At 39.5% G+C, this 23,607-nt stretch overlaps 1 protein-coding gene across 1 annotated transcript in view; it reads right to left on the bottom strand.

The window, feature by feature from the left end:
* Positions 1-6,650: 6,650 nt before the first annotated feature.
* LOC136238880 (carbohydrate sulfotransferase 15-like) overlaps positions 6,651-23,607 on the bottom strand; it is a 32,963-nt gene continuing 16,006 nt past the window's right edge. The window contains exon 2 of the mRNA XM_066029511.1: positions 6,651-7,924. Coding sequence (XP_065885583.1) covers positions 6,806-7,900 — 1,095 coding nt within the window. The 5' untranslated portion in view covers positions 7,901-7,924 and the 3' untranslated portion in view covers positions 6,651-6,805. The remainder of the gene's footprint in view (positions 7,925-23,607) is intronic.

Raw genomic sequence — 23,607 nt, 5'->3', positions numbered from 1 at the left:
CAGGCTCAGTAAAACATTCTTGAAATAGTGTCAACAGTGCTATCAAGTCGGCACAAACTTCACGTTTGTGCCACTTTTGCAAAGGAAGGTAGAAGCTTAAGCATGCAGCTTTTTTTGGTTGTGTCAGCAAATAATGGCTTGAAAAGCTGCCAGTCTTCTAATAAAAAAATGGAAATGAACCGCCCGCCCACATGCAAATATGCTTGAGTCCCGGACGGGAAACAGAGAATTTATTTGGAGTGGCCTAATCTTCCTTTTTTGCTCCTAGACCGGCTGATACTCCACTGCTACTTGCTTGCTGCTGCATGTTTGTTGCAGCAGTGTATGCTGCTGCTGCTGCTGCTGCTGCTGCTGCTGCTGCTGCTGCTGCTGCTGCTGCTGCTGCTGCTGCTGCTGCTGCTGCTGCTGCTGCTGCTGCTGCTGCTGCTGCTGCTGCTGCTGCTGCTGCTGCTGCTGCTGCTGCTGCTGCTGCTGCTGCTGCTGCTGCTGCTGCTGCTGCTGCTGCTGCTGCTGCTGCTGCTGCTGCTGCTGCTGCTGCTGCTGCTGCTGCTGCTGCTGCTGCTGCTGCTGCTGCTGCTGCTGCTGCTGCTGCTGCTGCTGCTGCTGCTGCTGCTGCTGCTGCTGCTGCTGCTGCTGCTGCTGCTGCTGCTGCTGCTGCTGCTGCTGCTGCTGCTGCTGCTGCTGCTGCTGCTGCTGCTGCTGCTGCTGCTGCTGCTGCTGCTGCTGCTGCTGCTGCTGCTGCTGCTGCTGCTGCTGCTGCTGCTGCTGCTGCTGCTGCTGCTGCTGCTGCTGCTGCTGCTGCTGCTGCTGCTGCTGCTGCTGCTGCTGCTGCTGCTGCTGCTGCTGCTGCTGCTGCTGCTGCTGCTGCTGCTGCTGCTGCTGCTGCTGCTGCTGCTGCTGCTGCTGCTGCTAACACAACTTCATACCTGTTTAACTTAAAACTCACCAAAATCTTACCTAGTGTGTCCAGAAGTTTATTTATTTTTTATTTATTTATCTATTAGCTATCAATTTTTGTCAAACAGACAGGGGTTACACAAAAAGCATAAGCTTGTGCAGGGTGCTTCCCCACACATAAAATACAATACAACTACAAAGTAAAATTGACAACAGCTGCAAAAACGAAGAACACATAGGTGGGGACTATTCTACGGAACGGAACGGAACGGAACGGAACGGAATGATGGACTAAACTGCGGAACGGAATGCTTTCTCAGATTGAAGCTTGCAGCTTACCATTGCTGTACAAGTTATCAGTGGCACTTCCAGCAGGTAATCAAACGTACCCCAAGAAAGATAAAACGAATTTAAGGATCGATTGTGGGTTCTTGTTGATTGTCATTAGTAACGAAGTACTAATTGTGGGAATAGCTGACTCAGTGATTTCATCTTCGGATATATCAAGTAGGGAACTTAATGCATGACTTTTTTTTACTAGTATGTGAGTTATTTTTACTTACTTGACTTTAGAATGTACAGTCTGAGGCCCAGCCTTTCTAATCGGCATAAATCAGTATGTGTATAGCTACACTACAAAGGAAACAAGTATGGTGACAAGCTGAATCAACTCAGTCTAAGTAGAATCTAAAGGAATTTTGTGCAGTGTGTGAGGAGCAAACATTCAGATACCTCAAGGAGGCTATATTGTGTGAACATCAATGATTCATTAACAGAGTAGTGGACTATTGTCAGATATCTCAGCCTGAGTACTGAGTTGAATTCTGGATGGGGTCTATTTTACAGAATGGAGTGCTTTCTGAATCAACTTGCAGCTTGGCTAGCTGCTATCATTGCTGAAATTGCATTTTATCAGTGGAACCTCCAGGAAAATGGAATAGGATAATTATAAAACATTAATTAAGTGATTGTTTTACTACCTGATAAATTAAGCAGGTCTCTTCAATTCATTTATTGCATGAACAAGGCAAGTTTTGTTACTACAATACAGTAGCCGATTGGATGTCAGTTGTTTCTGCTTATCTTAACAAGATAAATAGTTTAGAAGACCACTCAATTTCTTCAGTTTCAGAGGATTATATCCACAGAGAAATTAACTAGAAAGTTACTGGTGACATGAAAAGGCTAGGTGATCATGACTTTATTCAGTCTAATAAACAGAATATATGGTTGATTGAGTGAGGTATCACTTTCAGAATGTTCAGACGACCAGTGATGAGATGCATGGATTCATCGAATTTTTGTTGTGGGTGGAGACATTAAATATCCAAAAGCAAACTGACTGTATAATATTAATTCACTTTCTTTATATTTTCTCAATTTTGAGCCTGTATACAAATAATTGAATTTTCCTTGTCAATAGAAATCCTAGAATAAGATGGGAGAGAAACTTATCTTTGTTTACCTATACTGTACAACCAAGAGTTCGTAATACTGATTTGTATGGGGGAGAGTGTCTAACTCTCAGTATGGCCTGTACAAACACCCTGTGTAAAGTTCACCTTTCATCAAATCAACACCTTTACTGGGGGATAGAAAACTGTTGATTAGAGTTGCTGAAGAAGGTAAAGCCTTTGTTCTGAAATAAGGCCGAGGTGTTACTTTAAGCAGGGTGTTTGGTCAATGCATTCAAGTTAGACACTCCCCACCTTATTATGAACTCTTGGTACAACTTCAAAGGAAATGAAGAAAGCATACAGATGAATCAATAAAATCACTACAGTAAGGTGAATTACAGACTAGTGAGATCTTGGTTAATTAATGACAGTGGTTGGAGATTAAGTGTGGTAGCTTCTTGCTCTTGAATATGTTGCAAAGTGGAAGTACAAATCAAAATGGGATATCAATTTCATTATGAAAAATTTGTATACATAAATAATCTAGCATTACTATTTCATTTGTCCTCCACTTAAACATGCTACAACAGTACTAGTGTCAGTAAATTGGCAGTGAGTCTACCTTGAAATCTCAACTCTAGAGTAGATCCAGCCCGCACTGTAACAAATACATTGTAATTTCATGGACCAGCTGGACTGGGAATCACTTGAAAATAGACGAACAAATTTAACCTGTTTTGTTTGAAGTGAAGCATGTGAAATGTTACACTTAAGAAATCCTAGGATTCTTAGGTGGTATGTAATTAATGTGAGTGTTCCATTTCAGGTCTGACTAGATACATTGAAATTACACACACATCCTGGTCCAAATCACGTTTGCCTGGTGGCTACGGGCATGGTTTCACATGCAGCTTATAATAGAGATTTGGCTGATCTTGGAGTTTTGACATTTAGCCTGATTCAAGGCTAGCACTCAGACACATCCTTGAATTGTGCAACAGATAAAATCAGCTCACTATTGAATACGGCATTAGTCCACTGCACCAGCTGTTACTATATAAATAACTCCATGCGTACACTTCAGTGATGTTTGCAGAATATACCCTCCTTGCGGTCTGCCAAAATATTTGCTCCTCACACACTGCACAAAATTCTTCAAGTTTTAATTCAGCTGGCTCTTTCCTGTTACCAGTATCTTCCTGCTTGCTTTATTTATACACTGACTTATGACTTGAAAGACCGGCCCAGACTGTTTTGTAAAGTCTAAATAAGAAAAACAGCTCACATAAAGTTCCCTTCCGTATGGATGAACATCACTAATACAGCTCATCCCACAATAATACTTCGTTACTAATGACAACCAACAAAAACCCACAATCGATCCGTTAATTCTTTTTATCTTATGTTTAACCACCCACTGGAGATGCCACTGCTAACTAATAAGGGAAGTTTCAGCAATGGTAAGTTGCAAGCTTCAGTTTGAGAAAGCGTTCCGTTCCGTGGTTTAGTCCATCATTCCGTTCCGTTCCGTTCCGTTCCGTTCCGTAGAATAGTCCCCACCGAACACATACATACAATAGAATTACACAAAACCACTATAGAGTTTTAGTGTCTAAAATACTTGGTGGAAGTTGACAGCACATCAAAAGAATGAGTTCCAAAGAAGCACACAATTCAGTTACAGAGAAGGAATCGAGGAGGGTAGTAAGCCAATAGAATTACTACCCTCCTCGATGGTAGTAAGCCAATAGGCTTACTACGTAATTACTACCCTCCTCGATGGTAGTAAGCCAATAGGCTTACTACCCTTTTCTAATCGAGGAGGGTAGTAAGCCAAATGAGACCAGGTTGGAAGATTACTAAACTGAAAATAATTAGAAAACTTAATAGGAGTAAAGTGATGTAAGATAGTATACAGTATCATAACACAGGAATAGTTAGCTATGTCTTAGCTCCAAAGAAGGCCATCCAAGCTCCTTTAAACATTCATCACTGGATTTAGCCCACTGAAAAGTTGTTGGATCAAATGCACTTTAGATCCACCTTGCAGCTCTCTTGGCACGTGTCCGCAATATAACTCTGTCATTTGTGTTTGTATAATCTCTTAGTATTGTCATGTATAATTTAGCTAGCTAGTTTTGTGTGCTTTTTGTATATCTTTACAACCTATATGTACCGTGGCACTGCTATTAATGGAAAAGTTATCACTGTAAGTTATCACTGTAATACTCTTTTGAGACTTAGCTAAGCATTTTGAATGAATGCTGATACTATTTTATTTAAATTTATCAATACTGTGAAAACTTCAAAAATGAAGATCGTACACAGATATAGCTAACTATGAAGTCCGCAGTAATAGTTTTGTAGCAATAATTTGAAAGATTCTGCTGTGCTGAATTCGACAATGTGTAAGGCGTGGCAAGAGTTCCATGATCTTGGTGATGAAATTAAGAATGAGTACTTGTATAGGTGTCTGTATTACAAAACAGTTCACTATGCTGGGTCCACTGCGGAGCCTGTAACATCAATTCTCCAGCATACAGTACCTGTAGCTAATATAATACAGAGTTAACAAGGGCCACCAAGTGAATTTAGGGAGCCCAGAGAAAATTTAGAATTTTACTGATATATGTAGCTAGACAAATTTCTAGTGGAGCCAAACCACACATGTCTGTTGATGACACTTGTACTGTCACCACTAATTATCTGGTTGGCTGAAATGTTAATTCTCTTGAACCATTTTTCATTTTTAGCTGTTTTTCAGAATCCAGCTCACTACATACTATAGGATGGGATACACTGGAAAAGACGCACGATATCAGGACTGCAAACATTATTTTAAATCCTACACCATGACTATGCACTTGAAATCCCGCACTACTATATCTCTCCCTAACAAGACACACCAGACAGTATCATCCCTTACACTATTATATTACTTGTCCACTGTAGCATATCAACAGAGCTTCTACTCAAAAACTATTTAATAATGGAATCGCTTACCTACAGCAATAATTGAACATGATGATTTGAACTTATTTACTAATAAATTACTGATATTAGTATCAAATCATTGTAACACTTGTAAATCTTTCTGAAATTTTAATTTTTTCCCTGGGTGCACATCAGCTGAGCTTGCCTGCCCAGTAATAATAATAAATAAAAAATGAGATATATTACAAGGAATGGTTTGCTGCACCTGAATTACTATTATTGAGTTTGCTGGCTAGTATAGATGGTATCTCTGTGTCTTTGAGTCTACAGGGAATATACACTGCAGCTCCAGGATTTTCAGTGACAGGTTTCCAACTTTTCTGCTGCATACACACTTAAATCTGCACATAGCTCCACCTCTTAATTCTCCTGATAGTATGCTGGCACAAGCAGCCTATACATCAAGCAATTCCTAGCTAAATGTCAGCATTAAGGTGAAAATTGTTACCAGATTCATTCTCAGAATGTGTAATTTTCTGGGAGAGCATGGACCTAGACCCTTTATACAACAGACATGCATAAATGCCATTCTAAGGGTCTGGGAACATGCCATCAGAAAAAATTTAAGATATACTTTTTACTGCTAAAAAATGCAAAACCTGACTGTTCTAATAGGGTAGTTGACTGCTCTATTAGAGTATTTTGATCTGAACCTTTGATATATTTGCGAATTAACAAACTGAATATACTTGACCAGTTTCTGGAAACCTCAAAAACCACCCTGGATGTTGTAAAGTCGTTTTTTTGCAGCTATGTGTAGATAATCATATTGTATAGCTATGAGGCAGCTATGAGCCCTCTTGGGGCCCCTTACAAAGAGAGGCCCAGGGTAAAATACCCCAGTGCCCTCCTCCTGTCATCACCCTGGGCTTACAGCATTCAGTATGTGTGCTGAGACCTGGAGAATGCATACTTCAAGTATAGCTAAGAGGTGGAATCCTCAACAACAGTTTACATAATTATTGATTTAGTAGGTTAATGGCAAAAATGTTCATAACGAGAATTTACATTGCCTCCTCCAAGTTCCACTAGGATTCGCCACAAAATCCACAAGCATCTTGACAGCCGTATAGTGGAGTTTATTGAACTCTCTGACCAGATAGGATTTGCCTCAGGCTTATTACAAAACTGATAAAAAATTTGATGAGAATCTTACAGTACAGTAGTACTGTATAATAGGGATCATGGAGGTTTGCACTGTCTCACACAAAGGAATTGACCAGAAAAACCAGCACCACAATACCTTCATGGTGCCTTTGCGGCATTGGCTAGGCATAACCAAGCTCAAAAATGTCTTAATCCAAAACGCTTCCAACACCTGCAAATTTTTAATGGAAAAAATCATGAAAATGGTATATATTATGTATGTGTGTAGTGTAATGGCAACTGATACTTCCAGACCTGTGATGTGTGCATCACAGCATCAATGATGTGTGCATCATAAAAGAATTACAATTATTTGATCTGATATGTTGCAATAAATTGATATTTAATAACAATTCTAATATTTAGATGAATTACTCTGATATTTCATTCCATTTCACAGTGTTCCACTTCAGTAACTGAAATAGCTTGTTGTTGAAGGACTCATAAATAGATAACAGTTTCTTCTTGTCAGACATGGTCAACTTTCTAAATGACAACTCATCCTCCAGTTTCCCTCCATAGTTGTACATGACTGATGTCACTTGTTGCATCACATGGTCTTCAAGAGGATGCAGACCAACAAACTCCATCACTTCAGCTAAACTCTTCACTGAGTTGTCTTGAAACTGTTCTGTGTTTAAGATGAGTATGTTCTCAGCTGGGAAGTTACACAACCAATTGTGAAGGTGCACATAGTACAATCCCTCAAACACCATATTCCCTGCCGGACCACAAGTACATGTTAGATTATTGGGGTGGCCACTAAGGTCATCCATGTTAATTATCCCTCTGGAAGATAGTCGATTGTAAAAACTAATAATTTGCTGTTCTACTATGTCTGAAATATTCTTTTGAGCCCCATTTGTTGTTTTAAGTCTCACTCTCATTCTGAAGTTAGACTGGAACCTCTCTAGAGGGTCCCTCAGTAACACAACCACCTTAGCTGTCCTGCCACAACTACTGTATAGTCTTTGTGGTACACGACAATCCACTAAGTTACCAACACTGGAATCACCACTCATTTTATCAGTAGGAAACTCTGACATATACTCACTCCAAGGTTTCTTAAGGAATTGTCTTTGAAAATAAAACGTTTCTCCAGCTGAAGGTCCTTTATCTAACCGGACCCCACTAAAATCAGGATGATTGGACAAGTATTGATACATTGAGGTGGTCCCTCCTTTACGAGCTCCTATGATGAACACATGTGGACAATCATCATGTAATGGAACAGTGTTCAACTGAGTAGAATTCAACATCACTGATGATGGAGGACAACTGCTGTAATCAAATTCTAAATCACTTCCAATACGAGTAAGTGTTGGTGTTGATTGTGATAGTGAAGCCATAGTAGTGTAAAAAAGAAATTGCTGGCTGTTTTCAGTGATTACCACGGTGACAATAGTTGTTGTGAGAGCAACAGCAACCAGTAGTCGGATGTGTGCTTGCTGTAATGAGTTATTCATTCTTATCTAAAGGTAGTCAAGGAACTACAAGTGAAAGAGGAACAACATATCCAAAATAATTAAACAGCTTCAAGTTAAGATTGTTTCACAATTCATTTATTTGAATATCACAACCAAATTTCCAGTGGGTACATGTGCATCTAGACACATGATAGTGTGTCGTGTGGCCTAAAAAGTTGGTGCACCACACCAGTGTATTGATAACAGGAAGAACAATAACACGATTTTTAATTATTTTATTTGTAATTGCTCCGTCATTCACACATACATAGCTCTGTGCTGCCTTTAAGAAATGAGGTGAGCCCTCCACCTTCAGTGGTTGACATACCAAATTTGAGCTAAATTGCTGCAGGCATTCCCAAGACATTAGCCACTTGGCTTAATTTCTTTTCCTTTTTGCCGGCACACCTACAGAAACTGCCATAAAATGAAAGCATGTGATCCAACCTTGAAATTTAGCATACATGATAAACACATGATAAGCATGGTATAAAGGTATCAATTTTTCTTTGAATATGATAAATAGCTGCAGAGTTATTAATAATTATTCATGAAAAACACCAATACATTGTCACACTTACAGGGCAAACCACTCATGGAAAGAAGCTGAAAATCAGTACATGGATCATCTGTTAAACTTCAAACCTTTTGTGGATTGGAAACACACAGTCTGAAAATCAACAACGTGTAACAATTATACAATCAAGTTTGGCAATAAAAACGATCGTTTGCCAGACCTACCAGGCTGAGCCAGCAAATCGCTTAAAGGGATGAGCCATGAACCGGTATATATGTAGATTAATCTTTGTAGAAAAGCTTTTCAGCAGTGTACATCAATCAGATTTTAAACCACTGCAAAAAACAACTACCTGTAGCAAGTGTTCGATCAAGATACTCTAATTGTGCAATCACCCCATTAAAGCAGTCCACTATGCAACACGCTACTCTATTAGAGCATTCAGCTATGTTACAAAAAGTCACCATATAGAGAATTCAACTACATTACAAGTCACCCTGTAGAGAGTTCAGGTATGTTATTACAGTTACGTAGAGAGTTCAGCTACATTAAAAATTACCCTTAGAGAGTTCAGCTAAAAAGAAGTTGCCCTTTAGAGAGTTCAATTACAATACAAATAACCCTGTAGAGAGTTCAGCTATGTTACAGAAGCCCTATAGAGAGTTTAGCTACTTTAAAAGTCACCGAGTTCAGCTAGGCTACAAGTCACCCTGTAAAAGTTTCAGCTTGGGTACTGGTCACCCTGTAGAGAGTTTAACTACTTTAGTCACTCTGTAGAAGTTACAGCTTGGTTACTGGTCACCCTGTAGTTTAACTACAAAAGTCACCCTGAACTCTTACAAACAAATCATCTTGTAGAGAGTACATTACAAATAACCCTTAGCTACATTACAAAGAATTCAGCTATGTCACCCTGTAGAAGTTAGTCAAGTACACCTTGGTTACAAGTCACCCTGTAGAGAATTCAACTACAAGAAAGTCAACCTGTAGAGAGTGTGGCTATGCTACAGTTCACACAGTTCAGCTACAAACAAATCATTCAGTAGAGAACTCTTACATTACAAACCACCCTGTAGAGAGTTCAGCTATGTTACAAGTCACCCTTTAGAGAGTTGGAAACACTGGACTGAACTATTTGAATGACATATTTTTGGGTTTTTCATATACTATGGTTGGATTTATTGAGTCTTATTAGCAGAAGGTCTTCAGGGTACCATCAGCAAGTTACTAAAATGTCAAATAGGAGCAGTGGAATATGCAAAACTGCCTTCTAAGGAATCCATTACTGTTCTACAACACTTATACACTCCTTACCCTTGTGTATAGTAATGCTACAGGACTGTGATAGAACAAATGATTAACCTGCCAACATAGAGAGACTTTTGGGGGTGCTATACAATTTCAAATACGCAAGCTACACTGTTTGTCCTACCTTGGATTCCTTTGTTAAACTTTAATACAAAATTGTCACACAACTAAAGAGTCTTTCTGCCTGTTATGCTTGCATGTGCTAGATGACCTACTACATTTGAGACCAAATTTATTAGAATAGACACAATCCAAAACTACGTAATCGTCATAGCAACAGCTTTCCGCCATTTTGAACGGGGCCAATATCAATTATTACGATTGCGCTACATTGAAATCCGATGATGAATAAAGCTTGAACTAGGGGGTATTGTCGAACAATTGGCCGTGGAAGTCTTCAACGTTGTAAATTGGTTAGGGGCAGGTGGTTATCAGGGTTGAACAAAGCGCGAAGCATCGACAGCCCAAACTGCCTTGTTGGCCCACACAGGAAGCACAGCGAAGCAAATAGATAGTATTTTAGTATCCATTACTGCGGTAAATTATTAGTGATAGTAACCGTAGTAGCGGCTGACCATCCAGGCGCTCCTTGTACAGGTAAACAAGAGAATTATTGTCGTCAGCACTTCGTGCCTTGTACATCGCCTGATAATCACCTGCCTTTAGCCAGAACAAAGAATTTACAGCATTGAAAGCTTTCATGGATTATTGTTTGACGATACCACTTAGTTCAAGCTTTCTTCATCGCTGAATTTCAATGCATTGCAGTCAGTGATATTGAAATTGGCCCCATTCAAAATGGTGTCCAAAAAGTGGGCGTGGTTTTGGATAGTGTCTATTGCACTGTGGACTTGACAGTGAAACTCATTTAAGCAATGAAGGCACATTAGTTACGCTACAAATTGCAGCTATATTGGAGCAGCCCAATGATTATGGAGAGGAAAAAATATTGTAAAATGTTTAAAATTAATTGTTTGTCATTCCAGACAGCCACTTGCCAGTAATATCCTTCTTGAAGCTGAGATTGAAACACCTGCAGCATTGTCAAGGAGTTTCTTGTATTATGGCTTAGATTTATGAAATCCACATTGTTATATATACAGTGCTATTAATGATAATGGCAAACTGTGCAGGCCCATGCAAGACACTATTTGGATCCCTGGAACCCAGTCCATTTTTATTTGAAATGTTTGGAGCCCTCTAAAATATTTGATCCCCCCATCAAGACTTCATAATGTATGTACGTATATGCTGATGTGAGTATCCACTTCTGTATGACAAGGTGTTATGGTTTGTGATGTACGAGCAGCTGTAAAAGTACAAGAATCATTAACACTGTGCCACTCTCACGATGCTCAGGATAGCCATATTCATGAATCGCCTGGCAAGACATTCTTCACGTTTTAGTTACATGTTTCTGACTCCCTATATTCACAGGCATTAAGCCTTCTCACAGGTCCCTAGTGGGATAGCAGTCACAGAAGAAATACCTACGCAGTTGTCTAAACCATGCATGAAGGCATGTCAGCGAGAAGCGCTGAGAGCTCAAGTTAGTTCGGTTGCCAGCAACATTGTTAGGGACACGTTCAATTGATATTATGATAAGCAAAGGAAAAATAAATTTTAAGTTTGATTAGGGATTATAGAAATAAAAAGTAGAGAAACAAAGGAGGTTGAAGTGGACATTTAATTCCTATACACACGATCTGAAGTAGGGATTAAATGTTCAGTAGTATATCTTCAGGTGTAGGCGACTTCCCTTGTTTCTCTATTTTTTATTTCTATGATCCCTAATTGAACTTACTTCTTAATTTTTCCATATACTTGTTTGTTTACTTTTTTGTAACACTGTGATGACTGGTGAACCCAAGCATACCACATTAGAATGGAAAGAATGGTGCCAAGCATATTGTTTCATCTGAACACGTGTCCCAACTATCTATTACTGAATAATGAAGAGGCCATTACACTTCATTTTCAGCTATGTTCAGCCTGTTGCACAATGTTACAAACGAAGAACACTAGGAGAAGGACAGAAGGACATCTGCAATCAACCCAGTCACAACAAAAAACTCGGATGATTCCCGTCAAATGTGGGGAAACCTCTACCACAAATCGACACCTTGGGCTGTCAGCAAAGATAAATGGGACACAAAGGAGGACACAGGTAAGTCCATGAAGCATGCACATCAAACAGTGAAAAATCAAGCCCATATCCTTAGCCGTTACTGAGTTACACTTATCTGAAGGCATCAGTCAGGCAGGCAGTCAGTAGAAAATTCCACTGAAATTTTTAAAATTTTGTAGCAACTTTTGGAAGCATTTCAGGTTGTACCAAAGGCACTTAACCAATACTACCAAGGCACCATGAAGGTATTGTGAGGCTAGTTTTAGGTGATAATTTGGCCAGAAAAGCCCAAACCTTTGACATAATAGAAATGGGTGAACTCAGACATGTTGTGTATTCCCTTCTACAGGGGTCACTGTATAGCCCAAGGGGCAATATTTTTGAAGGTAAGCAATGTTACCAAATTAAACAGGTTTGCAAACAATCTCAAAATGTATGACTATATGGAAGTCTAAATATTTCAAAGATAAAATTTTCACTGTTAACCCCCAAAACCTCAAAACCAGCAAATATTTCTCAGTACCTCCAAATATTTAGGCTATACAGTATTATGGGAGTAAGACACTCTTTATTGTACCAATAGAGCTGCCTACACTATTTGAAAGACAGTCAAAGTATTTCAACTGAATTAATTGATCCCTTGGCTTCCCTTACAATGATATGAAGCTATAGACTAACTTCCAGCATAGCGTACACAGCTTCACTATGCCATTATATATAGTAACTGTATGGGTAACGTTTCAATGAGGTATTTGTGACTATACTGACTAGTTTGAAACCTCATACTACTAAAGAGCTAACTACACTTACCATGCAAGATAAATTACAAACTAATCTGTAGCCTAACTGGTATAAAATAGTTGATAACAGCAAACAGAAGAATGACACCAACACTTACTATACATCAGTTGTGATGTACACGTGTATAATACTACTATTACTACCTGATCATGAATTATTATTTAGTACAAGCAAGAGTTCATAATATTTGGTAGTAAAGGAGAGTATCTAACTGTGATAGATTCAGCAAATGCACTGTCACTAGTAGAGTATAATTCTTTAAAATAAAGGCTTTACCATATTCAACACCTATTAACCAACAGAGGCATTAATGGTGAACTTGTGGCAGTGCGTTTGTACAGGCCAAACTGGGCGTTTGATACTCTCCCTTACTTCCTAACTCTTGGTATAAGTATAAGAAAAAAATAATTAGAGTAGGGACAGTACTGCTGCAATAAAACTGGAACAAACTGTCCCAGGGAGAAATGACTTGCAGGTTCTTGCAAGACTTGCAAGTGATTTGCAAGAAACTTACAAGAAAAGGACATTTTCCGTGCAAGAATCTTGCTGCAAGTCTTGCAAATCATCTCTCTCTGGAGTATCAGATCTATAGAGTAGTACATAATGTCCAGATACTGTAAAACAATAAGAAGTGAATATAATACTGTGCTATGGAGATTCTATAATCAAAACACACAGTAGGGACATTCACATCTTATTGTTTTACAGTATCTGGACATTATGTACTACTCTGATCCAGTACTTTTCATTGCAGCGGTATTACAATGTCCCTACTTTAGTTTAAATTCCTTATTTTTTCTTATAACTGAATTTTTGTCAATTCATGACCACTATTAAATAAATAGCTAGTTACCCTTACATATGTAACATATTCATGAGAGAGGTCATGATCTGCAGTGATTATGAATCCAATAATCCAATTATACACAAGGGCTGTCCACTTACATTCTGACTGCACCACCCTACTGCTGATGTATATACACCAAGCACCAAGATCTGGCATATATAGCCGCTAGACTAATTCACTCACATGCAGCTAAGCCAGACTAATTCACATATAACAGTAGTCTACTTTCATGCATATGCTTTGTGCATATCATTCTACAAGCAGTCCACGAGAACAGCTCACTTTCTTTGTGCATACCATTCTACAAGCACTCCATCTCCTGGTGGTAGGCGAATTCTCACCTACAATGGAACACAGATCAGTGGCGAATCCAAGGTAAGGCACAGGGGGCACGTGCTCCCTCCCAAAATATTAAGCAAACTTTAAACAAGATTGAGATACTCTAATAGAGCAGTCAGTAAAATACTCTAATAGAACAGTCACCACATGTAACACTATTAAGAATCCTTAACAGTTGCTGAGTATATATGGAAACTGGCATCTGCAGCACCATCCCATGCATGGGCACATTTAGCCAGTAGGGGCCAGCTAGGAATTTTGCAGATAAAGTGCACATGGTCCTTTGTATGCCATTCAATATGATAAATGGCTCATAACTGAACTACTTATGACTGTCACTGATCCCTACAACTCTTGATCAATGTAGACCACTTATAGTCTGTTTCCGTTCACCTGAGCCCTCCTTTCTTGTTAATAACTCTTGTTACATGGGCCAGCTGCCCAAACATTTAGTAGTGCTGTAAAGCCCTTTAAACACCAGAACAGTTAATCAAAAAAGCCACTGATATGGGCAAGAACAAGTGAGTTATGAGGCTTTAAAAATATCCCATGGACCATTCAGGTGCACAAACATGCTTACAACATGAAAATATGTTTGTTCCAGTACAAAACCATTGGGAGTGAACACATATTCACCTCTTTTGATATTACTATATTTGGCGGGGCTCAGGTGAACGCATACTGACTATAGTAAGCACAATGTATTAGATAATTGTGCATAAAACTGCTCTACATAAAAAATTTCAGTCCTAAACATATATCCGCCCCCTGCAGCTCACTAAGCTACCTGAGACACAAGTATTCCAATATGTTGATGCAATAACATTGTGCACTCCCAGAGATCAAAGTCTAGCCATACTGCCATAGTATATGGAAGGATAAAAGTAAGACAATAGGCAGACGTACTTTATGGCTATCAATATGCCAAAGGTTTCTTCTTAGGTGAATTCGAAGCGTTTCTGTGAAAGAAGTGGAGCCATAGTTGTAGCCATTTTCTGCTACATTGGACTGAATGCATCAGGTAGGCAGTAGAAAATTCTGTTGAATTAATTTTTATTTAAATCTATAGCAATTTAACAAAAACGTTTCGAGTCAATCTGAAGGCATTTTTGGGCTAGATTTTACCCAACCAATACTGTCATGTCATCCTGAGGGGAAATCAAGGCAGGTTTTTGGGTGATATTTTATCATGGGCCATGCCCACACCTTCATTGTCCCTACTACACAGTACTGTCGTATATACTGTACTATACAGTACTATCGTACTGTACTATACAGTACTATCGTACTGTACTATACAGTACTATTATTGTACTGTATGATAATTATTAGATGTGATGCACTTCTGTGGTAAATAGAAGCTTTACATATGAACTGTTTTTGTTGAGTTTTGTAAATTAGGTTATTAACACTTATGTAAACAACTTTTTAAAGGATGCGTCAATGTCTTTGTAAATTGGTAAACAACTTATTTTTGTATTGTAACCATGGTGTTGTAAGATTTTGCATGGTATAAATAGACTTGTATTTCTGTACATTCATGTTTGTGTGTTTTGGTGATCAAAGAAAATATATTGCATGCAGAAAGGAATGTTACATTGGAAAAGAAGATCTAAATTTCTAAATGGCAGCTCATGGTACTGTATCTCCAGTACTCAAGAGACTTGGACTTCAGGCAGCTAACAAAGTTGAAAATGCAGAGAGCATCACTTATGGACAGGCTCCTGAGGAAGTTTTGTAGCAGGTTGCAAGTCCGTCAGACCTTCAGTGCTGGTCACTGTAAAGTGCAAATAATAAATACGTTAGGTTTAAGGAAGAAAATCCATCCCTCCGGGAGGAAGACTGAGTGTGGCCCCAACTAGATATTGGGTGACCTGCAGTTCGAATCCTGGGGTTGGAGGGATTTTTTTCCTTACTTTGGCCCCTTTTCTGTTACACCTTATCAGTCAGTCAGTAAGTGAAGTCATTAGGTCTAAGTCCCTGAAATTAGGTTAGGTAATTATAAGGCTGCAGCACATGTTGCTGTCAGACCTTCAGTGCTGGTCACTGTAAAGTGCTAATAATAATAATATTCAGATGCTAGGGGCAGTTCAAAAGCTTTGTCAAACGTGAGCTCTGGTTCTGCCAATAATCTTTACTGGATTTTTGGATCTTCAACTCTGCATACTATCTAGTCACTCAGCATCTCAGTGCCAAAGTTAGTGTTTTAGACAGATGGCAAAGCTAGCGGTTTCTTGTGTTGAAACGATACCCCTGGACAATCACAGTTGGCTTCAGATCATGATACTTCGTGACAAGGTCCTGAAATTTCAGCTCTGTTGGCTTCTGGGGGATACCAAATTGTGGATAAACTGGTACTCTGTTTACTGGATAAACACTCCTCAGTTTTTCTTCAGAGTTGGGAACTCTAAAGGATACTATATCAACAATTTCCTTGGGCCCTACAGCACAGCCCTGTTGTAAGGCTAGAACAGTGCAGGCCCTATTCACTGAAAGGGAAAATTAAAAAGGAACTTGATTGCTTAGTACAGCAGGGGGTAATTGAGCCAATCAGCTTTTCAGAATGAGCAACCTTGTGCTAAAGAAGGATGGAACTGTGCATGGTGACTGTGAGCTTACTGTACTAAAGTTGACAGTTACCCTTTACCCAATATCAATGATCTTTTTGTACCACTAGCTGGACGACAGACCTTTGATTTGACCAGCGCATATCTCCAGATATCTCCAGATACCACCAGATGAAGCCACAGAGAAAGTGTTGATGACCAACATTCATAAAGGCCTATACAAGTACATAAAGCTTCCATTTGGAGTATCTGCAACTCCAGCTATTTCCAGAAACAAGTCTTCAGAGTTTACCAGGTATCTGTGTCTATTTTACATTGGAAGTCAAATGAGGAACACCTCATCAACCTCTCAGCTGTGCTACACAGATTGGCAACAGCCGTTATGAAGCTAAAATCAGATAAATGCTTTTTTCTCTTGCAGGAAATACAGTATGTATGCCATAAAATTGCAGCTAAGGATTTCAACCTATGTGAAAGCCATACCACAACCTACAAGTGTGACCCTCTGTGTACACCCTCCAGTGCCTAACTGGTAAGGTAGATAATAATTAGGCTTAAGTCTATTATGCTCCAAAATCTACCTATTATTCTTTCTGGAAGTTCTTTTTTTATTTACCTATTATTCTCAAAAATTATTCTCCATCTACCTATTATTCCAAAATTATTCCTGAAATTAGTGCCAGATATAAGCATATTAATTTCGAATTTACTGTTATAATAGAATTATGGGCTCAAAGTTGACTGCACTATTAGAGTGAGTGACTGCTCTATTAGAGTAAGTGACTGCTCTATTAGAGTATCTCGATGTTTTCAACCGTTTTTATGCTTGCACTGTTTCAGTGGTGTTTTCAAAAGATTTTTACAACAGGCTACAAGGAAAACTTATAATTTTGTACCAATTATTTCTGGAAATCATCCGATTATTCCGGAATATTCCCCAATTCTTTCAACCACCTATTATTCCCGAAATTATGCCGGCATAATAGACGCATGCCTAATAATAATAACAATAACAATGACCCAGCTAAGTCATTTCTGGCTACCCAATTTGTCGACTTGTTTATCCCCATTGTATAAAATACTCCAGAAACAGTCTGGTTGGAAATGGGGACAAGAGCAGAAGAACAGCTTGTTACATCAAGTGTGCTGACTCACTGTATGATCCCACAAAACCTCTTGTTTTGGTGTGCAAAAATAAATGCTGACTTAGAGGCAAAGTGAAACAATGCAATCAATGTCAACTCAGTAGACCATATCATCTCCTCCAGTTGTGCCAATGCACCCATGGGACTGGCCTGAACATCTATGGCAACACATTCATTTGGTCCAATAAATGGCAAAACATTCCTGATAGTGATTGATGCCCACTCAAAATAGATAGAGGTAGGGCTAGTAAAATTCTGCTACTGCTTTTGAATATTTGAGAATGGTCTGGCTTGCCAGAAGTGCATGATGGTGACTGACAATGGAACATACTAGTGGTGAGTTCCAAGAGTTTGCATAATGCACTGAATAACATCAGACATATGTGTATTGTCCTATACCATCCATCTTTCAATGCCTTATGGTCTGGCAGAAAGGGCAGTATAGACTTTCAAGTTAGTTATCAGGAAACAACTCACCATTATGTTGCAGACAAAATTGTCACGTTTTCTTTTTCACTATACACTCACACCAAATGCAGCGTCTCCCCAGCTGAACTGTTGCTAACCAGAAGACTTATAGATCACATCTAAATTTTGTAGCTCTTTATTAATTGAAGAACAGACAACAAAAGCAACAAAAGCAGAAAACTCAATATGACTAACTTTCAAAAGGAGCAACAAAACCCCAAGCACCGTAATTCAGCAGGATAGTGGGCCATTACAAAATTAAACTGTCTGACAATCAGATTGTCAGAAGACATGCTAATCACATTTGCGCTTGTGAGAGTCGTTGTGAAGATAACATACTACATGAAAAAGTAGCTGGTCGATGTACCACCAATTCCTGTGATGCAACCTTCTCCAGTTAAATGCTTCTGTTCCAATGGATGGAACTGCATTGTTCGCAGAGAGTCAGAAAACCTCCACAGTGTTTTCATTCTTAGGGGGGAAAGCGTGGTAAACGTTGAGTTTTGTAATTAGAATTTTAGCACTTATGTAAACAATTAGCTCATCTAAAGATGTCCATGCCATGTAGCAAACTTCTTCATAATTGTGTGTGTGTGTGTGTATTGCTTGTAGCAATGACTGAGAGATCACGTATATATGTGACCCGCTGAGCAAAAACCGGCTGTTTTCGCAAAATTCTGTTTCACCATAAAAGTGTATTGACTGGGTAAAAATATGCGTGCTACATGAAATATGCTTTAATCGCATTCGTACGCATTGAAATTGAGCTCAAATCAATAAAACCTACACACCACTGGATTCACCTGTTTATGGAGAGTAAGAAAATCTTTGTTTCGTGTTTGCACAGCAAAGGGTACGTGCATTATGGGTGTTTATTTACGATGTGGTAAAAGCAATGTTCATCATTGTCATTCCTTAGTTGAAGTGGTCTTCTTCTTTGTCAACAAGGAGGAGTACAGGAAAAGCACTATACCTTGATTGATCATGGTACACAAATTGAGCCAAGTCCCATCTTCTTAGCTTAATCCAATCGAGAGTTATGATGGATTATCTAAATTCCTGTAATTTATGTCCCGTATTGTTGTTGTACATATCGAGTTTATCACTTTTCCAACTGTCAAGCGCTACAACTCCAAAACCATTGATCACAAAAGGCTGAAACTTTGGCTGTCCACTCTTTTGTTACTACAGAATACAGAGATACAACAAAATGAAATTTGAGGAATGTGTGAAAATGGCTGGTTTTTGTTCAGCCAGTCACATATTAGCTATAAAATATTACAAATCACTGAACAAGAGGAGGGTGCAAGGGGAACAAATAAAAATATTTGATCCTCTCAAAAGTGACTGAGAGGGCATAGCCATTTTATTATGTTGGACCCATTTTAAAATCTCTGTGCTATGTGAAAGTGATCCAGACCTGGATAAACTGTAAACCACAGAGTCAGACCCGGTCAAAATGTGACCAGGTTGACCTGGGTGTTTCAGTTTTCCTACCAAGGACACACCCCAAAACATAAACATATATCATGGTGCAAATAGGGGGTGTAAAGTTGTGACCCCAGGTAGGTTGTGTAGATCTGATCAGGTGACTAAAATTATTATTATTTATCAATACTATGAAAACTTCAAAAATGAAGATCATACACAGATATAGCTAACTATAAAGTCCATAGTAATAGTTTCATAGCGATAATGGAAAGATTCTGCTGTGGTGCATTCTGTCGAAATGAACTAGAAACATTTAATATTAGTAGTAGTAGTAGTAATTGTAGAATACGTAATGTAATTTGTTTATAAATTGTAATCACATGATTATGCCACGCTTGTACATGTGATCATTAAGAGTTGTAGTGTTACATTTGTATCGTGCTCCTCCCAAGTAATCATACGCGTATTGAGCGAACCAGTGTGCTTATCGTGACATTCCCTTGCATTTTTTGGTGCTGTGGCCCAGTTCATTCATGGAAGAACTTAAGAAGTTTCGCGCCTCTTGTCATGCACACCAATCACATCTTACTAAGACTCTCACAAGCGTCACAGAGGTATTAGAGAAAGGCAGTAGTGAGCCGTTAACAGAGTTTCAAGCGATCACTTTGATCACCATGTTAAAAGGTTTATAATGCAGGAAAGAAATTTTGATGAACCTTGATGGAAAAATAACAGTGTTGATTGAACAAGAAGAATCAGAGACAGATATCTATGAGTGCGAAGAAATTCAAACCAATATCATCGAAAAGATTGCTCAACTCCAGTTTCTACTTCGCTCTCCAACAACTTGTCCTTCAAAACCAGTATCGCCTGCAGTTACAGATGTTCCGCCAACCTCAAAACTACCAGTCACTCCTCAACATACAAACACTAGTTCACAGTCTGTCAATGAACAAAGAGACCTAACTCACACAGAAGACAGTCCACAACAGCCACCCACTGATTCAACAGCCACTACACCCCCACAGAACCCAGTATCTGGATACAATGTGAGTTGCTTAATATTCCAATGTTCACCAGAGACCCCCTAATGTGGCAACCATTTTGGGACAGTTTTGATGCCACTATCAACTCAAACCCTGTATTAAACAACGTACAAAAACTGAACTATCTCAGAGCACAATTACAATGGGATGCAGCCAGAGTGATATCATGTCTCCCTCTCACCAATAACAATTATTTACCATCAGTTTAACTGCTTCGTAGCCGATTTGCTCAACCTCACAAGTTGGTCAATGCTTATGTAGGCACTCATCGACCTACCAAACCCCAGCAACTCTCTCACTAGCCTGCAACAGTTTCACGATTCAATTGAGAGCCACACCAGAAGCCTTGCTGCACTTGGAAAGAACAGTGACTCCTATGGTGATTTTTTTACTTGTGCCCATCACTCTTGAGAAACTGCCTACAGATATTAAGAGAAACCTAGCTAGAGAGTAGCGCAGTGAAGAATGGACACTCACTGAGCTACAATCTGCGCTACTCGTGGAGATTCATATTCTAGAAACCACTACATCTAGTTCCCACAAGCATCCTACAGCTTCATTCCTTGCTAACACCCGTAACACTAGTAACCCAGAGATCAAAAAGAAGTATCCATGTGTTTATTGTTCTGGTTCTCACTCTCCATCCAATTGTGTAGCCAATGCTGACCCTAAGAAGCATTCAGAGATAGTCAAACAACAACGACTGTGCTTTAACCTCCTAGCTCATCACAAGAGCTCACAGTGCCAATTGAAGAACCAGTGCTGCAACTGTAAACGTAAGCACCACACAAGTCTTTGCACAGGTGCCAATTGTGAGATAAGTCCCAAGCAACCACAACCGCCACCAACTGCAGTACCACCTCCTACCACTGAGACTACCATACAGAATCCAGCTTTGCCAAACACTGCAGTTACCACTGTTTCCTCTACCTCACAAGAGACAATTCTTCACTCTAACAACAGAAACTTGTTTACTCAAAACTGCTGTTGCCACTATTTCCAGTTCTAATTGTCGTGCTGAAGCAAATATTTTATTTGACAAAGGCTCACAATGATCTTTCATGTCACAGTATCTGGTGAACACTTTACAGTACAACCACTCAAGAAAGAGATGATTTATCTATTAGCATTTGCATCACAGACACCATCACCTCAACATTTGCAAGTAGCAAAGATCTATCTTGAAACTAAGACTGGCACCAAATCTGTTCTGTTTGTACCAACCATTGCTGCCCCTCTTCAGAATGCTGTTCAATCACAACTCACCCAGTTACCATACCTACAGGGGCTCACACTTGCCCACCCAGTCACCTCTGAGAAAGAATTCAAGCTTTCATTGCAGATCATTACTGGGACGTCATCGAAGATCACATCATCTGAGGAAGTGGACCCACAGCCATGAAATCAAAATTAGGATATGTACTTTCAGGGCCACTCCCACACTCTATTGACACAACCACAAGTGCTCTCCACATTGCTGCTCTACAGACCAATGAATATGACTTGCAAAGGTTCTGGGCTATTGAGGCATCTGGTACATTACTTTCCTGTACCACCGACAACGAATCCATACAGTCCTACATTAACTCTTGCATTTCGAGAGACAATGATGGATCCTACACTGCAAGATTTCCGTGGAAGGAAAATCATCCTCCCTTACCAACTAACAGATCTATATGTGAGAAAAGAACACGCTCCTTAGTCAACAAGTTGGCTGTTACATGTTTATGACAGCATCCTGAACGAACAAGAGCAAAGAGGTTTTATTGAATAAGTACCAACACCGACATTCACCAAGATATTGTCACTACATACCGCATCATGCAGTCAGAAAGGACTCAACTACAACGCCGATAAGAATTGTTTACGACTGCAGCTGTCATGAATCCAAGGACTTACCAAGTTTGAATGATTGTTTAGAGGTTGGCCCACTCTTTCTTACTGACATGTGTTCTGTTCTCCTTAGGTTCAGAGGTCACAGTTTTGGTATTTCAACAGACATTGAGAAGGCCTTCCTCCATATCCAGCTCCACCCCCATGACAGGGACTTCACATGATTCCTATGGCTGTCAGATGTAACCAACCCCAACAGTGAGTTCAAGGTGTACCGTTTCATTGTTTGGTGAAACAGTACACCTTGTTTAGTAGCATTGTTTGGTGCAACCAGTTCACCATTTATATTACATGCTGTACTGTTTCACCACCTAAAACAGTCACACACTCTAACAGTAGCTAACATGCTAAGAAATCTGTATGCCGATAACATAATCACTGGATGTATTACACCACAGTAAGCCACTCAATTCTATTGTGAATCTAGATCCATCATGTCTGAGGCAAGATTTAATCTTCGAGCCTGGGAATCCAATTGTACCCAACTCAACACTCTAGCACAACAGGAGAATGTGGCTGATAGCACTATCGTAGTCAATGTACTTGACTTGCAATGGGACACTGTTACTGATAAACTTCACTTTATCCCAAAGATGATCCTTCCTCAGAACCACACTACCTAGCTCCAGTCACAGTCTAGGCTAAACTGTTCCTTAAGAAACTGACAACACTGGGATGACCCACTGGAGAACAGCCTTAAGGATGAATGGCTTACCATAGCCCATGAAATTGAAGATGCCACCACTGTTTCCATGCTGAGACAATACTCTGCTATTAACAGTTCTGATACAAGTCTACAACTACATGTTTTTGCTGATGCCAGTTTGAAAGCTTATGGAACCATGGCTTACCTCACAGCTGGAGACAAATTAAATTTCATTATTGCTAAGTCCCGAATAGCACCAGTAAAGACATTGACTTAGAGTTGATGACTGCCGCATTTGCCAGCAGGGTAAGCAAGTTTATTGTTAACTCCTTGTCATTACAGACCATACCACTACACCTTTGGCCAGATAGTCAGATCGTCCTCTCCTGGATTCAAAGTAGTAAGAAGCTTCCCTACTTCATTTCTCAACGTGTCACTGAGATTAAGGATCTTACCAGCAATGCACCGTGGAGGTACGTACTGCCCAACTGATGACAATCAGGCTGACTTTCTGACCAGGGGACTACATTCACATGTGCTGAAATCATCTACACTTTGGTCATCTGGCCCA

Source organism: Dysidea avara, chromosome 11, assembly GCF_963678975.1.
Source record: "Dysidea avara chromosome 11, odDysAvar1.4, whole genome shotgun sequence".
Classification (NCBI taxonomy): domain Eukaryota; kingdom Metazoa; phylum Porifera; class Demospongiae; order Dictyoceratida; family Dysideidae; genus Dysidea; species Dysidea avara.
This window is presented reverse-complemented; position numbering and strand designations above follow the sequence as displayed.